Below are 19,759 nucleotides of genomic sequence, written 5' to 3'. Positions count from 1 at the left end.
ATGCTTTTTTGAATCTGATAAAATCATAAAAATGGTGGAAATTTGTTTAACGGAAAAATAATTGTCAACTGATCTAAATACCTAATTAATATAAAATTTGACTAATGATCAAAATCCCGAAAAATTCGCCAGAACATATATCACAGTTAGAACTGTATAATACTATTATGTCATAACGTACGTAAGGTGCTGATATGATCGAGAATGTATATAATCCCATGAATTAGGTTTGCAATGATCGATTATTAAAAAAAAAAAAGGTTTCTAGTGGGTTGATAAAATATATCGCAGGCTTAATGCACGTTTTCTTTTATTATTTTTATATGTAAAAATTAAGTCAGGGGGAGCCACACATTAATTTAATGGACCTTGATTAATACTACTTAATTAGTTCTGGTAAGGTGGCCTAAGTTAGGCCATGCATGTTTTTTAATTACCACTCCACTGGATTTAAGTTAATTAGTTAGGCCAACCTTATTATCCCCAACACAAAATACTATAAAGTTAGACAGATATATACATATATATAGATATACCTGTCGGTGTACATATACTCTGTATATATATATATATATATTCTACCAACATAAAGATAAGAATCCAAAATGAACGGCTGAGATGGAATTAGGATATTACTAAATATAGGATGAAGTTTGGGTCCAGACAGAACAAACGGGGAGGATGATAGGTACTGACCTTTTCGTCTAACTACATTTCTTTCGTTGTCTTCCCACTTTTTTTTTTTTTTGGTAAAAATTTTAAGTTGTCTTCCCCACTTGCATTGCATGGCCCAGTTCTTTATTAAACGATGCCGTTTCCAGTTTCACCAAACCCATCTCAACTAATGTATATTGTGGCAATTTTGCATGTTGAATAACACGTAATTAAGTCAACCCATGAGTGTATATTTGGAAAACAAAATTCCACAAAAAAGTGATATTAACTCTCTTTTTTGTTGGTATGACTTTTAGTAAATGAAACGGGCCAACACTATAGTGTTAGGCAAACGCAAATGATTGTTTTGTATATGCATTTTTGTGAAGAAAATAATACGATAAATATATGTTTAGGAAAATAAGGAAAAATTAGGACAAAAGAATGAGAAGCCTACTATCTCTAGGAATGTTGTAAAGTTTCGATATAAGAAGGTCGTCAATGATGTGGATGATAACCAATTTACGTGCGTCATGTAATGAGACGTGATATATAAATCTTCTTATAAAGTAAAGTTTGGCCTGGTAGTACATACATAAAGTTCAAAAATATAAGCTTACTCGAGTGTGGAGAATAATAGTATGATACACTCGCATTGTAAGTATCAATTTAACAATATCTTAGAATTTATAAAGTAGAGATATATATTAGATTATTAGTTACTCTTTTGGGTAAAAATATTTGTTTTCGTTGTTTGTGAACGCCTGAAGGATAATAAAACTGTTAGGTTGGACCGATGTAATGTAACAACTAACAATGATCCACAAACTTTTAATTCTGTTTTGAGCTATCTTTTTAAATGATACCATTAAAAAGCCACAAAAAGTATTAATTCACGGAGTTATAGTTTTGACTAATATACTACAGTATTCGTTTAAAAAAAAGAAGTTAATTTATTTCGTTCTATAAGTCTACTATCGACAAAAATTCAAATACATGTGTAGCATATACTACTAACAAATTTATAAAGATTTGTGATTTAAATCTTTTGTTTTGTTCTAATAAAGATCCATAAAAGTATGAAATCACTGAAAAACTAATATAATTTATTAATGATTGTGCATATTTAAATTATACAATATATATAGACACTTTTACAAAGATAAATTTGGAGGGAACGGTTTCGAAACACGATTGCGTTGTATGTGACCCATTAATCAAATAGTTTAGTGCCTATCTCGGTTTTAACTCTTTAAGATCTTCGTCTTCAATCAGAAGACTTATAATAATTATTTGAGGTAATTGTAAGGTTATTCACCATATATATATATATATATATATATATATATATCCTCTATAAAAGAAGGGATAAGTAGAACTTTCGTTTCAGACAAATGGATAAACATTTGGTAGGACCAATAAAAGAGGAAAAATGAGAGAAAAAACTAAAAAGAGAAGAAATTAGGTACTCTGCTCCGTACAAGAATATTGCTCTGGGGCAATATACGATGGGTTCATCTCCCCTTCACATACAATCATCCTCTTGATCTCCTATGTCCTCATTTTCAAAATCGTTTATATAAGATTTAATTATGATTCATATAACTGAGCAATAATTGTTTCTAAACTCATATGAAAAATGACCGAAGCAATAAAATTCGACGTTTTAAGTTTTGCATTCAAACCAACTGTGTGTAACTTTGATCTCTGATGACGTGGAATATAAGTCTCTAGAAAGGTAGAGAAACAACAATATCTATTTAAACAGAAAAAAAAGGGAAACAGAGGAAAGTTCGATCGATGGTTTAGGAGAAATCTGGTTTTGTTTAGCACAACCAATAAAGCATAGTTCTCGTCCAAAAAGGAACATGAACTAAATTGCACCACTATTTAATAGATATGTATGTTGAGGGTTCGATTGTGTGATTATGAATAGCTAAATTCATCTCTTGTGGATGGTAATTTTTTCTCTGTTAGAAATATGATTGGTGATGCTGTAACACACGAAACTAATGTTTTTTAGTTTAGGAAAATATTTCTGAAAAGCGTGTCTCTCTTTATAACCCAATAATATATAATTGTGCACTTATGTTAAGCTTCATAATCTTCCAACATAAAACAATGGATAATGAATAGATAACTCATGTTTTGGAGAACTTAGTTTTTAGATCTCATCTCACTTTCAAGGTGAGATTCCTAACAAATGATGAAAAAATTGTAGTTTGATGAATCTTATGTTCAAGTTGAAAGAAATAGTAACGGAAAAGCATAGGCTTGCTGGTATAGCTAAGAAAATGCGAGCGAGAGGAAATACAATGTGTAGGAACTAAAAGCCAAGTAAGATTCTTTGTAACCAAAACGGCTCCGTGGAAACATAAGAGAGCCAATGATCATATGTCTCAAACTAAAGCTAACTAACCAAATGCATTATACTGTATGTAAGAGAGAGACACGTCGACACATCCCAATTATGGAATGGAGAATATTAGTTTCAAGAAAAGCTTCAAAAGGGCGGATGCACAGTATAAATAGATAGATACAAAAAAAAAGTGTGGAAGTTCCAAATGTCATGTGAACCCCCTTCCCACTTGGCCCCCTATTCCATCCATCCCCCCCCCCCATCTTTGCTACATTTTGCCCATTATTCATTTCACTTGATCTATCTCTCTTCTAGTCAACTCTACAACAGTATTGTACATATATATCTTGTATGTATGGACCATTTAGGTCATTGGATTAACACACAAAAAAAAAAAAAACTCTTGGAATTAGCCGGACGGTAAAACGAAACGAATTATATAACAAATTAGTAGAATATTTGTTTTCGTAGCCATATTTTCCATTCTCAATGCATCAAGAATCTGATGGCAGCAAGAATCTCATTGCTAGTGTTATAGTCTTTGTCTTTTAGTGAATCTATTTTTGTTTTTTTATGTCTATATGTTCTCAATGCATTTTGATATATAGACGCAACATTCAAGAATCAAGAGCAACCGAATAAAAGGACTAATTACCCCTGCAACAGAAAAATAAAAAGAAAAACCAACTAAAAGGAGAAAAACAAACCAATAATAAAAATAAAAGGCACTAAAATGAGTACGAATGCAAAAAAAAAGAAGAAAAGACCGTATAGCACTAGTACCCATAGTTTTTGGACTGACCCATCTTTCTCTCTTCCCATGAAACTTCCTCTAACTATCATTTCGCCACTCTTGCAAGGCTTGACCCCACTCTTCTGCAACTTTCCCCTTTCTCTCTTTTATTTTATTTTCACTCTGTTTATATATATACATTAACCACATTTTACATTTTATCTCTCTATATCCTATCATATTTTGACAAAACACCAACAAACAAATAATATATCAAAGGGAAACAACATACATGCACTTCCTTGTGTATATATACTCCAACCCCATCTCTTCATAAAGCAAAACAACACAGCCCATTTCTCTTTCTCTCAAAAACTCATTTTTTTTTGTCTTTCGATTCAAACAAAATGGAATACAGCTGTATAGACGACACTACTAGTACCACTTCAGAATCTCTCTCCACCTCCACGCCGTCACCGAAGAAGACGACGGAAAAACTCTCTCCTCCGGCGATGCGTCTCTACAGAATGGGAAGCGGAGGAAGCAGCGTCGTCCTCGATTCAGACAACGGCGTCGAGACCGAGTCACGGAAGCTCCCGTCGTCGAAATTCAAAGGCGTCGTGCCTCAGCCTAACGGAAGATGGGGAGCTCAGATTTACGAGAAGCATCAGCGAGTCTGGTTAGGCACTTTCAACGAGGAGGAAGAAGCCGCCTCTTCCTACGACATCGCCGCTCGTAGATTCCGCGGCCGCGACGCCGTCACTAATTTCAAGACTCCGGCGATTGACAACGACGGTGATGACGCCGAATCGGCTTTCCTCGAGTCTCATTCTAAAGCTGAGATCGTTGATATGTTGAGGAAACACACTTACGCCGACGAGCTTCAACAGAGCAAAAGGAGGTTCCTTGACGGTAACGGTAACGGAAAACGCTGTGAATCGACGACGATAATGACAAGCCCGCACGGAAACGACGGCGTTTTGAGACCGCGTGAGGTTCTGTTCGAGAAAACCGTTACGCCGAGCGACGTCGGGAAGCTGAACCGGTTAGTGATACCGAAACAGCACGCGGAGAAGCATTTTCCGTTACCGGCGATGACGACGGCGACGGCGACGACGAATCCGTCTCCGACGAAAGGTGTTTTGATAAACCTGGAGGACAGAGCAGGGAAAGTGTGGCGGTTCCGTTACTCGTACTGGAACAGCAGTCAAAGTTACGTGTTGACCAAGGGGTGGAGCCGGTTCGTCAAAGAGAAGAATCTCCGAGCCGGCGATGCGGTTTGTTTTGAGAGATCGACCGGACCAGACCGGCAATTGTATATCGACTGGAAAGTCCGGTCTGGTACGGAGCTAATAAGCACCCCGGTTCAAACTGTGGTTCGGCTTTTCGGGGTTAACATTTTCAAACCAAACGACGTCGCAGGAGAGTGCGGTGGGAAGAAGAGATCTCGGGAAGTTGATTTGTTTGCGTTAGGGTGTTCGAAGAAGCAGGCGATTATCAACGCCTTGTGACAATTTCCTTTTTTTATTTAATTTAAAAATTTGTGTCTCTTTTTTCAAATTTTATTAAATTGGCAAGTTGTAAATTAGGACAAAAGACAAGAAAAATGATGACTAGGAAATAGTTTTTGCTCACATCTAATTTGGGTTTGTTTTTCACCCTTGCTGAATATGATGATATTTGTTTTTAGACCTTATCTTATCTTTGTTTTTGGTTATATTATCCCTTTTATTGCATATTTTTCTCAATTTGAAATACAAAAAGTCTTTTGAGTATTTAATCTCCAGCAGATATTTATGCATTTCGTCGTAGCATACATTATTGTAGAAAACATTTTATAAGATCAAGTAGAAAATGTACAATAGTTTAATGTCAACATGTCCAATATATAAAACGTGGGTGGGATACGAAAATCTATTTATGTGGTTGTGATGCTTAAACGGAGTACAACAACGTCGATTGTTCAAAGATTCTGTACGTTTCTTAATCTTAGTTTTAAAACTATTTTCGTGTACGATCCGTGGATAACTCTGACCGAAGATATTTATAACATGCACTGAATCTAAATTACGGTTTTTAGAACCATTGGTGCATGTAACCTATTAATAGAAGTACACCTCGAAGCTTGATAATTATTTGTCTTATGTCTTAAGATTCATGCATCTTATTTATTCCACCAAGTACGTTTACTTGTTTTAAGAAAATAAGCAATAAGATCTTAACGGCTTACACATAATGTTCTTCAATTTCTTCAATTAACAAAGAAAAACAGTACATATAATGTTATGTGGATAGTGGTTCTGATTCATATAATAACTAATTATTGAACAAGCTAAAAAACAAAAAATTAATTATTGCACCACAGATGCATGTATTTTTTTCTTATACAATAACCCCAATTTTCTACTTAACAAACTAGTACGAGACAATTAATGTAACTCAATATATTCATCCTCATTCTAGTGTTGAAAATGATCTATTGAAATTTCTTTTTGAGTTATTGATCTTTGAATTTGTTTTTGTGAACATGCATATTAATAGCTAAAACCTTAGCATAAATGTGTTGTTAATCATTACAACTAAATAATTTTCTGATAAAACTATAACATAGTTATTTTTTGGAACAAACTATAAGTCTATTAGTTAAGTTTTTAATACTTGAATAAACCCAAAAAGTGAATATAGTCCATTTCCGAATTAATTTGTTGAGTTTTGCTCTCGTGACTTAAAGCCCACCGCGGATAAAGCCCATGTTCATGACCAAAAGTCAAATGTTCCTCTGTTTTCGTCTTATTCAATCAGTCAGGTTGCAGTCAAAATACATTGTATATGCCATCATAAATCTGTGAGATATGGATCAAGGGATCCACAAGAAACACCTCATTTCATATAGTAAAACCCTAATTTTAGATTGAGTGGCAAGATTTAAAGACTTACAATTCACTAGGTTAAAGAAGCCAAAGGAAACGCCTAAGAATACTGCTTTGATGCTTGAATCTTTGGGTTCATCAAGAATATACAGCTACGTTGACAAGATTACATCTTTCCATTCAAACTTCTTTGCCTTTGGCGTATGGCATTGATTCGGCCATTTTTAACGATTTTCATTAACTTTCAGTGTTAAGCTCATAAGAAAAGTGGTTCGAATGTTAAACTCAAACCGGAATGCTGACCAAATTGTAACTCGACCGATCAAGTTGGTTATTTCGGTTAGTATCTAAAATATTTGAATTTTTTCCTTAACAATATTTGATGCCGATAATAAGAATTAGAAGGTTAGAGAACTAAAAGAAGAAATTTCTCTCTATCTTAATCATATCATTCATTTCAAAGCTCCATTGTCGTATACATCATTTCAATTATTTCGGTTTCATACATCCAAATGATCTTTTCTTTGATTCGACAAATAATTCTTTCTCACAATTCACAACCGTCGCTACAATAAGTGTTCACAAGAGAAGAAACAAATATATGAACGGAGAAAATTTAATTATTTAACTCTGCAAAAAAAAAAAAAGATAATTAAGGGTTAAAATGGAACAAAGCGTTGTTTTTTTTTACTATCTTTTTCTAATATGGAATCTTACTATTTTTTCTTAATACATTATACATATGCAATATACATGAATCTTTAAACTGACTTTTTTTTTTCTTTTGGTATGGGACGTTCTGATTTTTTTTTTTTTAATGAGCAAAAGGTATGAGACATTCTACGAATAAATCAAATGAAAGGAACAAAACCCATCATAGACTCCTAAAGTCCTAGTCGATTGTAGAAATCGTCTGACTAATTACATAACTGGAATCTCAAGCCAAATATCTGCCATCTCAGAAAATTTGAAGCCCATTAGATGAATGCATTAACGTAATTAAAATGCATTACGTGATACCAAAAGAGTGGTTATTGAATCAATGTAAGTGGATATGCTATTTTTCTTGTCAAGATATGTTTGGTTTATTTAGGGAAGGCTGACAAATGATAGTCGTTGTCTACATTCCCCGTTATCAAGCAACCCAAGAAAAGATTCAACTTTAAATCCAAAATACTATATAATATCTTCATAAATATATAGGAATTTGATGGGTAGTTGAATTTGATTGAGGTAAAGGGAGGGACACTTGGCCTTTAGGAGAAGGCAAGGGTCATTATTAGATGGGTGTTTAATGCAACTTCAAGATATTTGATTCCGATGATTTATTCCTGATTACATGGATCATTGTCTTTAATTCGCTTTTGAGTTCGGATTACATTCTTCAACTTGTATTGAGATAGTAGGATGATGAATGATAAAATAATTTATATTTTTAAACGTATAGTGTCCATATCTCAATATACATTAGTAGGATGAATGAGAATAAATTATGTTTTTTTTGAAAGATGAACAAATTTTATGCTATTTGTTACTAATGAAAAACCGGCTTTTCGGTTTTTGAAAGAATAAAACAGAAGAAAAAAAACTGATAAATGAAAGAAAAATAGGTAAAGCTAAGAGATTCTGTGTTTAATTTTATAATGATTCGATTGTAAACGATGATGATACTAATAACTTTTTTCTTTTCATAAGAAGATAAATTAAAAATGGTAGAGAATATCTAAACTTAGAAAAACAAATGGTAGAGAATATACTTTGGCCAGCACCATCATCATTTCTTAGAAGGTTGTGTTTTCGTAAGGAGTCCTTTTCTCGTGATTATTTAATCAGCTGCAAGAAAAATGCCAAAGGAATTATATGCTTCTTTTTGATATCCCAGGACCCAGAATATTCGGCCACCGGGACCACACAGACCCCTAATTGAAAACAAACGAAGAATAGAATTTTAGAAAACTCTAGCATAAGATAAGACCCCAAGATTATTTGGATTATTAAGAATCTGATAGGTCATGTTATGATTATTTAAATAATCACCGGCTTGAAAATATGATTATGCTTTTCTCTTAAGCGTCTTTTAAACAGTCGTTAGCCCAAATAGTTTCTCAGCAAAATGAATTCATTCTTTACCACGTACGTAGACCATTACTAAAAGCGCGATACTACGTCCTATTTCTACGGCTTTGTGATAAATTATGCAATTTCATGTTTACTTCTAAAATAACAAATTTAATTACCAAATCTGATGTTGAAGTGTATGTTACCACATATTATTTTCTGATATCTCTATCCATATAACGATATTGTCTAGAAATTTCCTCATCTAAAATCAAAATAATCTATTACTATAAAACTTGAAAGATCAAAATTCGTATTTATCATCGTCTACAATTTATTCAAAATTTTTAAAACTAAAAAAAAAAACCTTTCTTGGTTTACAAAACAAATTTAAAAGAAAAAAATTCCGTATGATGTGTAACAATTTATGACAGAGGAAGAAGGTGTGCTGTGTGTGTAGAAGATGTTGTCGGCGATTTGCAACGCCGGCTACTTCTATCTTCCGACGGTGAAGCTAGCGGCGGTTGTACTGCCACAGGAGCGTAAACTCTGTTCGCTGCATCGTGCGACGGCACCCAAATGCCTTCCACAACCATGAATTGCGGTTGCTGTGGATTTTCTCCGCCGTTGGTCATTGCCGGAGTGGCTGGTCTTCTTGTATGCAATCTATATTTCTGAAAATTTTAATGGATTCAATAAAAAATTAAATTTAGCTAATTAGCTCCCAAAAAAGGTAGAAAAGTTTAAAATTTTAGTAGCTCAAAGAACCATGATTAGTGATTAGTGAGAATTAAGGTTAAAAATGTTCAACTCAATTTTGAACAAAATGATGAGTCTATACCTGTAAATGGCTTTTAACTTCGTCATTGGTTAGACCATTAACTTTCATGAGATCTCTAATCTGTTTCGGCGTGGCAACTGCAGATTTGGCAAAAACAAAACCAAATCAAAATCCAATCGACAATTTATAATAAAAAAAAAGTTTGGGAAATGTATTTAATCATACCATGTGATCCTCCTAGCTGCTGAAGCGCGTGCAGAAATCTCCGGTGTAACTCCGGCGACCAGCAACGTCTCTGCTTCCTATGCATTTGCGAGTGTTTATGGTTCTCCGGCTCTCTTTTACTTCCGACGGTTTCCGCCGTGGAACTCGACGTCGTCGGCGTTGGAGTGATTGCTTTTACCGGTTGAGAATCAGCCTTAGCTGCCGCCGCAACCACGGGCTTCTCCTTATGAAACGGTTGAAACGCACCACCGTTTCGTTTACCATCTACCACCACCGTTGTTGTCTGATCCTATTGATCCAGACATCAAACAAATCAGATTTTAAGTTTGGGTTTCTCACAAAATCTATTTTTTTCCGATTCAAAATTTCTCAGGCACAATCAAATGGTTAATCAAAAGTACCTCTTTGGGCTGGTTCCATAACTGAACAGATCTAAGCCAATCAGATTTCTTCTTATCACCATTATTTTCAGCTCCGTCGTCTTTATTTGGTTCACAAGTAGATTCGTGTTCATTGGAAGAAGACGAATTTAACTTGATCGGCATAAACTCTTCAAACACGGCAGCACCGTCGCCGGACTCACTCGTAGTCCGCTCAGAACACTCTGATTGGCCGTGAACTTGCTCCGACGTAGTAGAAAATTCCGATAACTCCTTCCGACACGACTGGATCTCTGTAAGAAATTTATTATAAGAAAAAATGGAATCAAGAAGAAGATAAGATTAAAAAGAAAAGTGGATATTAAGTTACCTTGGGTTACGAGCTCCAGACACAAGGGCAGCTCACGTTGGAAGACTTGGATCTTCTTCTGTTCTTGTTCAAGCGCTTCGACGTAGTCGTGACATCTCTTCATTTTCAAAGTGTAATCCTCCGTGAATCCGATCTTAATCATAGTCGTAAACCGATCTAAAACAACAACTTGGACTGGTTCGGCGATTCGGAGCAGAGAACATAAAATTTTTAGTGAAGGAAGGAAAGAGAAGAGTTGTGAAAGAGAAGAATATTGAGATGTAAATAGGGAGAAGGGAATAATGATAAACTTGTTGCTCAAGTTGGATGTTTTAAGGAGCGAGAGAGATGAGGAGAATTAAGAATCTGAGACATTAAAGATCAAAGTCGGGCCGTCGCATATCTAAAAAAAAAGGATTGTATTTTTTCTTTTGAGATAAAAAGGACAAAAATGTTTATGAAGGAGAATATTTGAATATTCTGGGTATATAATAAAATGGAATTTTCAAATTCCGTCGCATCTAGGTGATAGATTAGGAACTGACGTCAACATTCTCGTGACGTTGAGATAAGAACGTCGACTCATTTAGTCATTTATTACTGAATTCAGAAATTTCTGAATACTGGAATTTTCTTTCGTTTTTTTTTCTCTCCCTATTATAGAAAAAAAACAGGAATTTTCTAAACAAACGAGGGAGAAAATCAGAAGAATGTACGAAATAATAGATTCCATAACGTTGGATATTTGTGTATTCACACCGCAAACTGAGAACATACATGATCCATTTTCCCACTTTTTGTTTTCTTCCTAATTTTGTTTTGTAATTTGTAAATGTGAAAATCTTACTATAACCTATTGTCCAAGTATAGATATATCATAAAACATTTACAGATCCATACTGCATGCTATAAAAAAAATAGATGTATCTTGACTGAATACACAAAGGAAGAATGTGGTTTACATTTTTCTAACAAAGAGAAAGAGAGAAAAAAGAAGAAGAAAAAGTAGTAATTTAAGTCGAATAAGGGGGAGGAATATTCCTTGGGAGGAAGAAACGCACCACACCAAATGGAAGAATCTTTTGGGAGCGTCACATTCACACATTTCCAAGTAAGCCGCGTCGGCGACTCTTGACCCAACCGAGGAGCCAGCCACCTACCTGCCTACACTTACACCAATCCACTCGCGTTTCATCACGCGCTTCAAGTGCGTCCGTCTATTCAACTACTACTGGATTCTCGTGAATCCCTGACAGACCCAAAATGTTTGTTTCATCTTCTCTCTCTCCACTGTCCAAGATGAGAACTACTTGTATGTATGTCTAATCCTCCTATCCACCAATCTTAAGACAAAAATATTTTAAGAAAAGGGCCAAGCGGGCCCATGCCCAAAATTTTCGGACCAATCTTACTTAATTGGGCTTTCACAAATGTCCTCTGGCTCTACCTCTTTAGGCTGCTCAAGTGCTCATACATCTCTGCTTAATATGCTTCCTTTCCTTGCATCAAATTTTCATGGAATCTGTTTTGTTTATCTTACTTACTGACATTGATGACATTGTACATATGAACATGTAGATGTGGAAGATGAAACTTTTCTTTTGTCTTTCCTTCCCCAAGTCTTGAAACTTGCTTCATGCCATAATCATTTATTCACTCACTTTGAATGGGTTTACAAACCCGAACACTAACACGACTAAGAATCCAAAAAATGTTGAAAGAAACAAAAATACAAACGCATATACGAAGAGTGAGTACATTTGCAAATGATATCAAGGTCCCTTATACGTATATAGGTGGCCAGTTTGAATAATAATTTATCAAAAAACAAGTAACAAAAATCCGGTTATTTTAAAGTTAAAATATCCGGTTATTTAGATATAGCAATTCGCGTGATTTTTAATATTCTTTACACAATCACAATTAACAGGGCACACAAAATAAAGAAACCGAACCAAAATCCCAGCGACCAAGTCTTTTGTTTTTGTATATTTCCTTTTGATATTTCTCCATTCGATTTTTCCTTATTTGCCGAAGAGGAAGGAACATTACAAGAACGAGCTAAGATCATATTTCCCGATAAATTCCCGTCAGCGAATCGCTACGCTTAAGAAGATCAAAAACAATTCCAGGCGGCGAAGAGATTGATTTTGATTCACGTCGCAGCTCTCCAAGGTTTCTTAAAGACTTCCGATTATGTCGTCGGAGGTGAAACAGCTGATCGTCGTTGCTGAAGGCACTGCTGCGTTGGGCCCTTATTGGCACACCATCGTCTCCGATTATCTCGAGAAAATTATCAGGTTTTTTCTTACATTCCATTCTCTTCTTCTTCTGTATTGATTTCTCCCACTTTTTTCATTCCAAGTTAGGGTTTCTGATGTTCAATTTCAATCGGTAGTTAATGTTTTTTTTTAACAGGATTTGTTTGTTCATTCGTTTCTGGGTCATTACTGTGTCTATACGATGATGTCTTTTGAGAAATTCCGTGTACTGCTTCCTTTTGTATTTGATATGGAGCCATCTCTTACCCTGTTCCTACATTCGTTTTGATTCTGTGTGAGGATATTTTTTTTGTATACTAAGCATCTATGAAGCAATGTATAAGTAATTTATTACTTCAGTCACGTAGAATTGGTATTAAGATGTTTTTTTAATGGTATGATTACAGATCATGTACAATACAATTCTGCTGTTTAATATCACCTGTACAATTGTAACTCAACATGGTTGTTAATGTTAATATTCACTAAGCAAAGTCTGCTAGCCAGCATCTCAAAATGTGGAGAATCAATGATGATAAGCGAGCGCATTAGAAGGAAAAAGGCTGACTTTTCTATCATATACAAATGATTTTACAGTTATCCTCTTCGCCTGGTTAAGAAGACCTCATAGCACAGTCAAAATAATAAAATGTGTCTTGTTAGTTGGTAGTACGTATTTATGGATTGGAGAACATAGGTTAACTTTTCTTAAATACTGAACATCTTAATCAATCAGTTTAAACGGTTCTCTTTAGTATCTTGGCTCCATGTTTCTTAGTGCATCATAGTCTCTCTTTTTTTAATTAGATAGTCTTTTGTTTTGAGTGTGTTGAAACTTCTGAAATAATATTTTTGGTGGATCGGGCACCAGGGGAACTACTAATTTCTCTGCCTGACATTTTTTGTATGTTAATTATTACTACCCTCATCTGTTAATGCACTTTCTGCGTTTGTGTAGGTCTTTCTGTGGCAGTGAATTAAATGGAGAGGTATGTATTTGACTCATTCTCGTTTTTGAGCAAACTCCAGTTTTCATTTTTTCATCGTTTTGTATTGCTACTTGTACATCACCAAATAGTTTATATTCTAATTGGTAAACAACCGTTTTCTGTCAAATTAAATCGACACGGAATTTAAGAGAGCAAGTCGACAGTTTGATATGTCTTATCCGATGGTTGATAAGTCTTTGTATTTCACTAAACTTGCAGAGGAATGTTGAGCTATCACTGGTCATCTTCAATTCTCATGGTTCATATTGTGGTATGTATTGCACTCCATTTCCGTGATATACACGTACAAACATTAAAAATGGGTGCTTTTTTCCATGGCCATGGTTAATCTGTTTTATTCTGATTATTTCGTACTTCTTAGCTTGCTTGGTACAACGGAGTGGCTGGACAAAAGATGTTGATATTTTCTTGCATTGGCTTTCGTCCATACAATTTGCCGGTGGTGGTTTCAGCGAGGCTGCCACAGCCGAAGGGCTTGCCGAAGCATTGATGGTGGGAAACTTGATCTTTATTCATCTATGACGCAACTAGAAATACATATTATAACCACTGTCTTTCAAGCGACTGTTGACTAGTTTAGTTTCTCAGTGAAACTGTATTTTGTTTCTCCATGGTTTCATTCTATATGGTGCTGCTTCTGTCAGAGATATTTAGATCCTTAAAACCTCACGTTTTTCTTCTGTCTTTCATGACGCAGATGTTTTCTCCTCCCTCAGGCCAAGCTCAACCAAGTAACGATCTGAAAAGGCACTGTATCTTAATCACAGCCAGCAACCCTCACTCATTGCCAACACCTGTATATCGTCCAAAATTGCCAAATGCGGAACGGAATGAAAATGGCGATGCGCAATCTGAAAGTCGTTTATCAGATGCCGAGACAGTGGCATCATATTTTTCTAGGGTACCTTTTCTTGAAATTCCCCATGTATTACAACTTGCTACAATTACTATTTTTTTAATTGGGAATGACTAACCTGCCATATTGGTGTGCAGTGCTCTGTTTCTTTGTCTGTTATATGTCCAAAGCAGCTTCCAAAGATTAGAGCACTCTACAATGCGGTAAGACTGCGTGTCTATTTGCAATTGACTAGATGCTCGCATAGCATAAGTGTCTCTTTCAAAGCTCTTTATTTTCAGTGCTACAAACTGAAGTAAGATTATTTTATGAGTACTGTTAAGAGTTTTTTCTTTTAAACGCAGGGAAAGCTCAATCCACAAAGTCCGGACTTGTCAATTGACACGGTTAAGAACACATTCTATCTTGTCCTGATCCCAGAAAATTTTGTGGAGGCACGTGCTGCCTTAAGTCATTCTGCTACAAATTTGCCACAGACCCAAAGCCCTGTGAAAGTCGACAGGTCCACTGTTGCTCCATCTCTTCCAGTCACTGGGCAACCTCCAGCTCCTGTGCCATCAGGTTCAACGTCTAGCCCTTTTTTTAAGTTAAACTATATCGCTCTCTCTTTATGCGTCTTTCAGATTTTAGCCTGCTTCTTTCTTGTGAAGATCTCTTTTTGTGTGAATTTCAGCCAATGGACCTATTCTTAATCGGCAGCCAGTATCTATTGGACCAGTTCCAACTGCTACTGTGAAAGTTGTAAGTCTATTTGATCTATTTAGTCAGTTAAAGGAGGCAGCTTTATCGGCAACTAATTCGTGTTTGTTTTATAAAAACTATATACTAATTATAAATCATAAAGAGATTGTACAATTTATTCTATGGTGCTTGATACGATATTTAAAAATATTGTTTTAGTTTTCGTTAAATTGATTTAATGTTATCTTCTTTTGAAGATCCCTTATAAATATCTTGTATACTGAATCAACTGATATTATAGAAATATATCAATTGGATTTATTTTGGATTAAATTTCAGGAGCCTAGCACTGTACCTTCTATGGCAGCAGTTTCAACTTTTCCCCATATCCAGTCTGTAGCTCGGCCTGCTACACAAGCAATTCCTTCAATTCAAACATCTTCACCGTCGCCAGTTTCTCAAGAAATGGTCACCAACGCCGAGAATGCTCCTGATGTTAAGCCTGTGGTTACTGGAATGACGCCACCGTTGCGCACTGGTCCTCCTGGTGGAGCTAATGTAAATCTGCTGAATAATCTTTCTCAAGTTCGACAAGTCATGAGCTCTGCAGCTCTGGCGGGTGCAGCCTCGTCGACTGGGCAAAGTGCGGTTGCAATGCACATGTCAAACATGATATCAACAGGAATGGCTACATCTCTGCCTCCTTCACAAACTGTGTTTTCCTCTGGACAGCAGGGAATTACTTCAATGGCTGGTTCGGGTGCACTAATGGGAACGGTACAAGCGGGACAAAGCCCTGGTCCTAATAATTCCTTTAGTCCGCAAACTACGTCAAATGTTGCTTCAAACCTTGGTGTTTCTCAACCGATGCCAGGGATGAACCAAGGAAGTCATTCTGGAGCACAGATGATGCAAGGTGGAATCCCCATGAATCAAAACATGATGAGTGGTCTCGGTCAAGGAAATGTATCTTCTGGAACAGGTGGAATGATGCCTACTCCAGGAGTTGGGCAACAAGCGCAATCAGGAATACAACAACTTGGTGGCAGTAACAGTTCAGCTCCTAATATGCAGTTGTCACAACCATCATCGGCGGCTCTTCAGACTTCACAAAGCAAATATGTAAAAGTCTGGGAGGTAATGCAAGTTTAACTCGTCTGAAAGAGAGGTTGTCTTGTGCTAATTTAACATACGTTTTCTGTTTCATATAGGGGAATTTATCTGGGCAAAGACAAGGGCAGCCTGTTCTTATCACCAGACTTGAGGTGTGTTTAGGGCACTGACCTCTTCTTTCCCCCTTTATATGTTTTGCGGGATCACATGCTTGCTTAATACTTAAGCACATCCTTATTTTCCAGACATTTGTTGAGTTGCTCCTAGCAAATGGTAATGTCTTTGTTTATATTTGACAGGGCTACCGAAGTGCTTCTGCCTCTGATTCGTAAGTTCACAACTAATTGATATACGAAAATTGCTTTATTAACCCTTGTCAAGAGGTCACCAGGTTTCATTTGCAGTCGACGCCTTGAGAAATGATTGCAAATGCTAAAATATTTTTTGCTTTCTCTTTCCCCCAGGTTGGCAGCAAACTGGCCACCAACTATGCAGATTGTTCGTCTCATATCCCAGGATCATATGAATAACAAGTACAATCTTCGTGCTATAGCTCTCCTTATTTCCACTGTTTTCTTGCCTCTAATTTTTTCATCGAACTTTGCATCAGGCAATATGTTGGCAAAGCTGACTTCCTTGTGTTTCGGGCAATGAGTCAACATGGGTTCTTGGGACAACTTCAGGATAAGAAGCTTGTGAGTCTTGTTGATATTTTATGATTTATCCCAGTTGTTTCTTTTTTATATTACTCGTTTATTCAAATTCAATAGCAATATGGTGACTGGTTATTGGTTTAATCGATATCAGGCCGACATATATGTTCAAAATGATATAGTATATATTAACTTTCATCTGTAAACAAGTTCTCCGTGAATCTATTAATCTTTTGACCATATGCATTATGGCTTCTACACTCGTCCCCTTGTTTTATATGATAACTGTGTGTTTACTCTCAAGTTCAGTGTGCAGTCATCCAGCTGCCATCACAGACGCTACTTCTCTCCGTATCTGACAAGGCTTGCCGTTTGATTGGAATGCTTTTCCCTGGGGTAAGTAAGCACCAAGTTTTACCTAGTAAGGTGTCTATAGATGATTCACTTCACATGTACCCATTTTTCTAGTGGCTCTTGACTTCTTATTTCCAAAACTGATAGCTAAAGGAGCATGTCTAATCCATCTTGCACCCACTACTCTCTCTATATATCGGTTTGATATAAAGAAACACAGGTAGGACTTACAGAATTGTTTGTTTATCTGTGGTTGTTTCCTCCCAGGATATGGTTGTGTTTAAGCCGCAAATTCCAAATCAGCAACAGCAGCAGCAACAACAGCTGCAACAGCAGCATCAACAGCAACAACAACAACAACAACAGCAGCAGCAACAGCAACAACAGATCCAGCAGCAGCAGCAACAACAACAACACCACCACCAACAGCAACAGTTGCCACAACTCCAGCAGCAGCAGCAACATCAATTGTCACAGCTCCAACATCATCAGCAGCAACAGCAACAACAACAACAACAACAGCAGCATCAGTTGTCACAGCTTCAACACCATCATCAGCAGCAACAGCAGCAGACGTCTCCGCTGAATCAGATGCACCAGCAGACTTCTCCTCTGAATCAGATGCACCAGCAGACGTCGCCGCTGAATCAGATGCACCAGCAGACGTCGCCGCTGAATCAGATGCAGCAGCAGCAAACACCTCAACAGATGGTTGGGTCAGCAGCAGTAATGGGTGGTCAAGCTTTTGCACAAGCTCCTGGAAGGTCACAACAAGGTGGTGGTGGCGGTGGAGGGCAGCCTAACATGCCAGGAGCTGGCTTCATGGGATAACTTTGAAATAACTCTTCTTCAGGTTTCTGCTTTCTGCTAATTAGTCTCAATTCATCATATAACTTTAAGTTCTTTCTTTCTTCTATGGTCAATTCGATAAAGGCCATGGTTTCTTAGACTACTATTTAGATCGTGTCTTTAGTCTATCTGTTCGCTTTCTGCCTGAAAATGGCATCCTCTTGTTGGTCTGACCATTAACTACGGCACCGAACTATTTTGAATTTTTTTTTGGTCTAGAGAAATATATATTAAAAAATTGTGCTTTATCTCTATTTTTTGTTGTTTTGTCAGGCTGCTAAATAAAAATCTCTTAGCTCGCTTTTATCTGATTGATAAGGAAATAGAGGATCAAACCATGTCTAGGTCTTGATTGGACTAGGTGTTTGTTTGCAGCTATGAAAGATACATTTTATATCAATTCTATAATTCTCTCTGTTTCTTTTAACAAAGTTTGCAAAGGTTTATGTTAATAAAAATCGATAGTTTTCTTGAACTTTGTCTACCATTTTCACAATTACATCATTGTCAAACGAATATATTTTTAAAATTATCATTTTTATTGGTTCTCTTTCTGCTTTAGCTTCTAGATCTTATTCCAATTATCATTAATATATTTAGTTACAAATCACAAATCTAGCTAGTAGCTCTTGTTTTGTAAAGTGCATTATTTTTATTTGGAACTGTTACTATTTAAAAAAAAAAACTATTGATAAGTTGTCTGAAAACAAAAGTGGAAAACTTAATTATTGATACTGATAAGACAGAGTAACTATGACGCGCACTTAGAAAAATGAAATCGACTGCCTTTTTGAAACGAAGACGACAAACCTGACTTCTCTTCTCCACTCTTGAGTCGAGCTCATTTATTTTCATTGTCCAAAACCAAGGTGAATTTTACTTCAGGACCTCTTCAGGTGGGTGGGTCCTATTCACGTGGCACATAAAATTTTGATAAAATATGGTAAAAAACTTTGTACCAAATTTCAAGCCATGATACGATTCAACGCACCCATTAGATTTTCTCAATCGAATCATGGGAACATAACCAAAGGCCCTTTCTTAAAAGATGATCCCAGTGAAAGAAAAGCCAGCACTGAACTTTTTCTCTGTATTTTTAAATTCTCTCATAAGCTTGGACTTGAGCGTAATGCACCAAAAGCATAGATGCAATTTGATAAAATATAGAACCTAAAAGCTGATTTTCAACATTTCTGCTTTTTATAGCTAATACTATTCTAAATAGGGACACTTTAACTCTTTGTGGGTGTAGTTGGTGGCCTGCATCACTCTTTAATATATTTTCTTAGAGGTTTTATTCTCCTAATAAATCATATTTAAATTGACAAGTAAAATACATTTTTCAACAACTAATCTACCGTAACGAAGAGTCTAAATACCTTGGATTGTGAAAGATATTGAACAAAATGAAACGTAAATGGCATACTAAAAACTCTAAAGTTTCTTATTTTGTTTGTATGATTCGTCTACATGCTCTCTATCCAACGTAACCATTTAGAACCTAAGTTATGACCGCGTTGGAGAGAAGAACAAAAATGTCAAAAAGTATATGAAGATAAGATGTTTATTAGAA

At 36.1% G+C, this 19,759-nt stretch overlaps 3 protein-coding genes across 3 annotated transcripts; 2 read left to right on the top strand and 1 right to left on the bottom strand.

Moving 5' to 3' along the window:
• The first annotated feature begins 4,038 nt into the window (after positions 1-4,038).
• On the top strand, positions 4,039-5,437 carry LOC18992424 (AP2/ERF and B3 domain-containing transcription repressor TEM1). Its single transcript, XM_006415823.2, has one exon. The coding sequence runs from the start codon at positions 4,154-4,156 to the stop codon at positions 5,255-5,257; it is 1,104 nt and encodes a 367-aa protein (XP_006415886.1). The 5' UTR covers positions 4,039-4,153; the 3' UTR covers positions 5,258-5,437.
• Positions 5,438-8,958: 3,521 nt separating this feature from the next.
• LOC18992423 (transcription factor HHO3) lies at positions 8,959-10,811 on the bottom strand. The gene is made up of 5 exons (XM_006415822.2): positions 10,431-10,811; positions 10,082-10,353; positions 9,681-9,969; positions 9,516-9,592; positions 8,959-9,348 (listed from the first exon to the last, which is right to left on the bottom strand). The coding sequence occupies exons 1-5, from the start codon at positions 10,570-10,572 to the stop codon at positions 9,100-9,102; spliced, it is 1,029 nt and encodes a 342-aa protein (XP_006415885.1). The 5' UTR covers positions 10,573-10,811; the 3' UTR covers positions 8,959-9,099.
• A 1,554-nt stretch (positions 10,812-12,365) lies between these two features.
• LOC18992422 (mediator of RNA polymerase II transcription subunit 25) lies at positions 12,366-18,416 on the top strand. The gene is made up of 15 exons (XM_006415821.2): positions 12,366-12,709; positions 13,629-13,659; positions 13,879-13,930; positions 14,042-14,172; positions 14,378-14,581; positions 14,674-14,739; positions 14,881-15,097; positions 15,210-15,277; positions 15,557-16,354; positions 16,429-16,482; positions 16,630-16,658; positions 16,795-16,863; positions 16,941-17,025; positions 17,293-17,379; positions 17,605-18,416. Exons 1-15 carry the CDS (start codon positions 12,606-12,608, stop codon positions 18,166-18,168), a joined length of 2,559 nt encoding a protein of 852 aa, XP_006415884.1. The 5' UTR covers positions 12,366-12,605; the 3' UTR covers positions 18,169-18,416.
• Positions 18,417-19,759: the final 1,343 nt, after the last annotated feature.

The sequence above is a fragment of the Eutrema salsugineum genome, unplaced genomic scaffold (genome assembly GCF_000478725.1).
Source record: "Eutrema salsugineum unplaced genomic scaffold, Eutsalg1_0 scaffold_5, whole genome shotgun sequence".
In the NCBI taxonomy this organism is placed as follows: Eukaryota; Viridiplantae; Streptophyta; class Magnoliopsida; order Brassicales; family Brassicaceae; genus Eutrema; species Eutrema salsugineum.
This window is presented reverse-complemented; position numbering and strand designations above follow the sequence as displayed.

Bases quoted from the DNA above. Each gene is read 5' to 3' on its own strand.
- LOC18992424 (XM_006415823.2), top strand. From the start codon at position 4,154: ATGGAATACAGCTGTATAGACGACACTACTAGTACCACTTCAGAATCT.
- LOC18992423 (XM_006415822.2), bottom strand. From the start codon at position 10,572: ATGATTAAGATCGGATTCACGGAGGATTACACTTTGAAAATGAAGAGA. The intron at 9,970-10,081 runs GTACTTTTGATT...CTGGATCAATAG, and splicing joins TATGGAACCAGCCCAAAGAG to GATCAGACAACAACGGTGGT. The intron at 9,593-9,680 runs GTATGATTAAAT...CCAAATCTGCAG, and splicing joins GCAGCTAGGAGGATCACATG to TTGCCACGCCGAAACAGATT.
- LOC18992422 (XM_006415821.2), top strand. From the start codon at position 12,606: ATGTCGTCGGAGGTGAAACAGCTGATCGTCGTTGCTGAAGGCACTGCT. The intron at 12,710-13,628 runs GTTTTTTCTTAC...GCGTTTGTGTAG, and splicing joins TATCTCGAGAAAATTATCAG to GTCTTTCTGTGGCAGTGAAT. The intron at 13,931-14,041 runs GTATGTATTGCA...CGTACTTCTTAG, and splicing joins TTCTCATGGTTCATATTGTG to CTTGCTTGGTACAACGGAGT.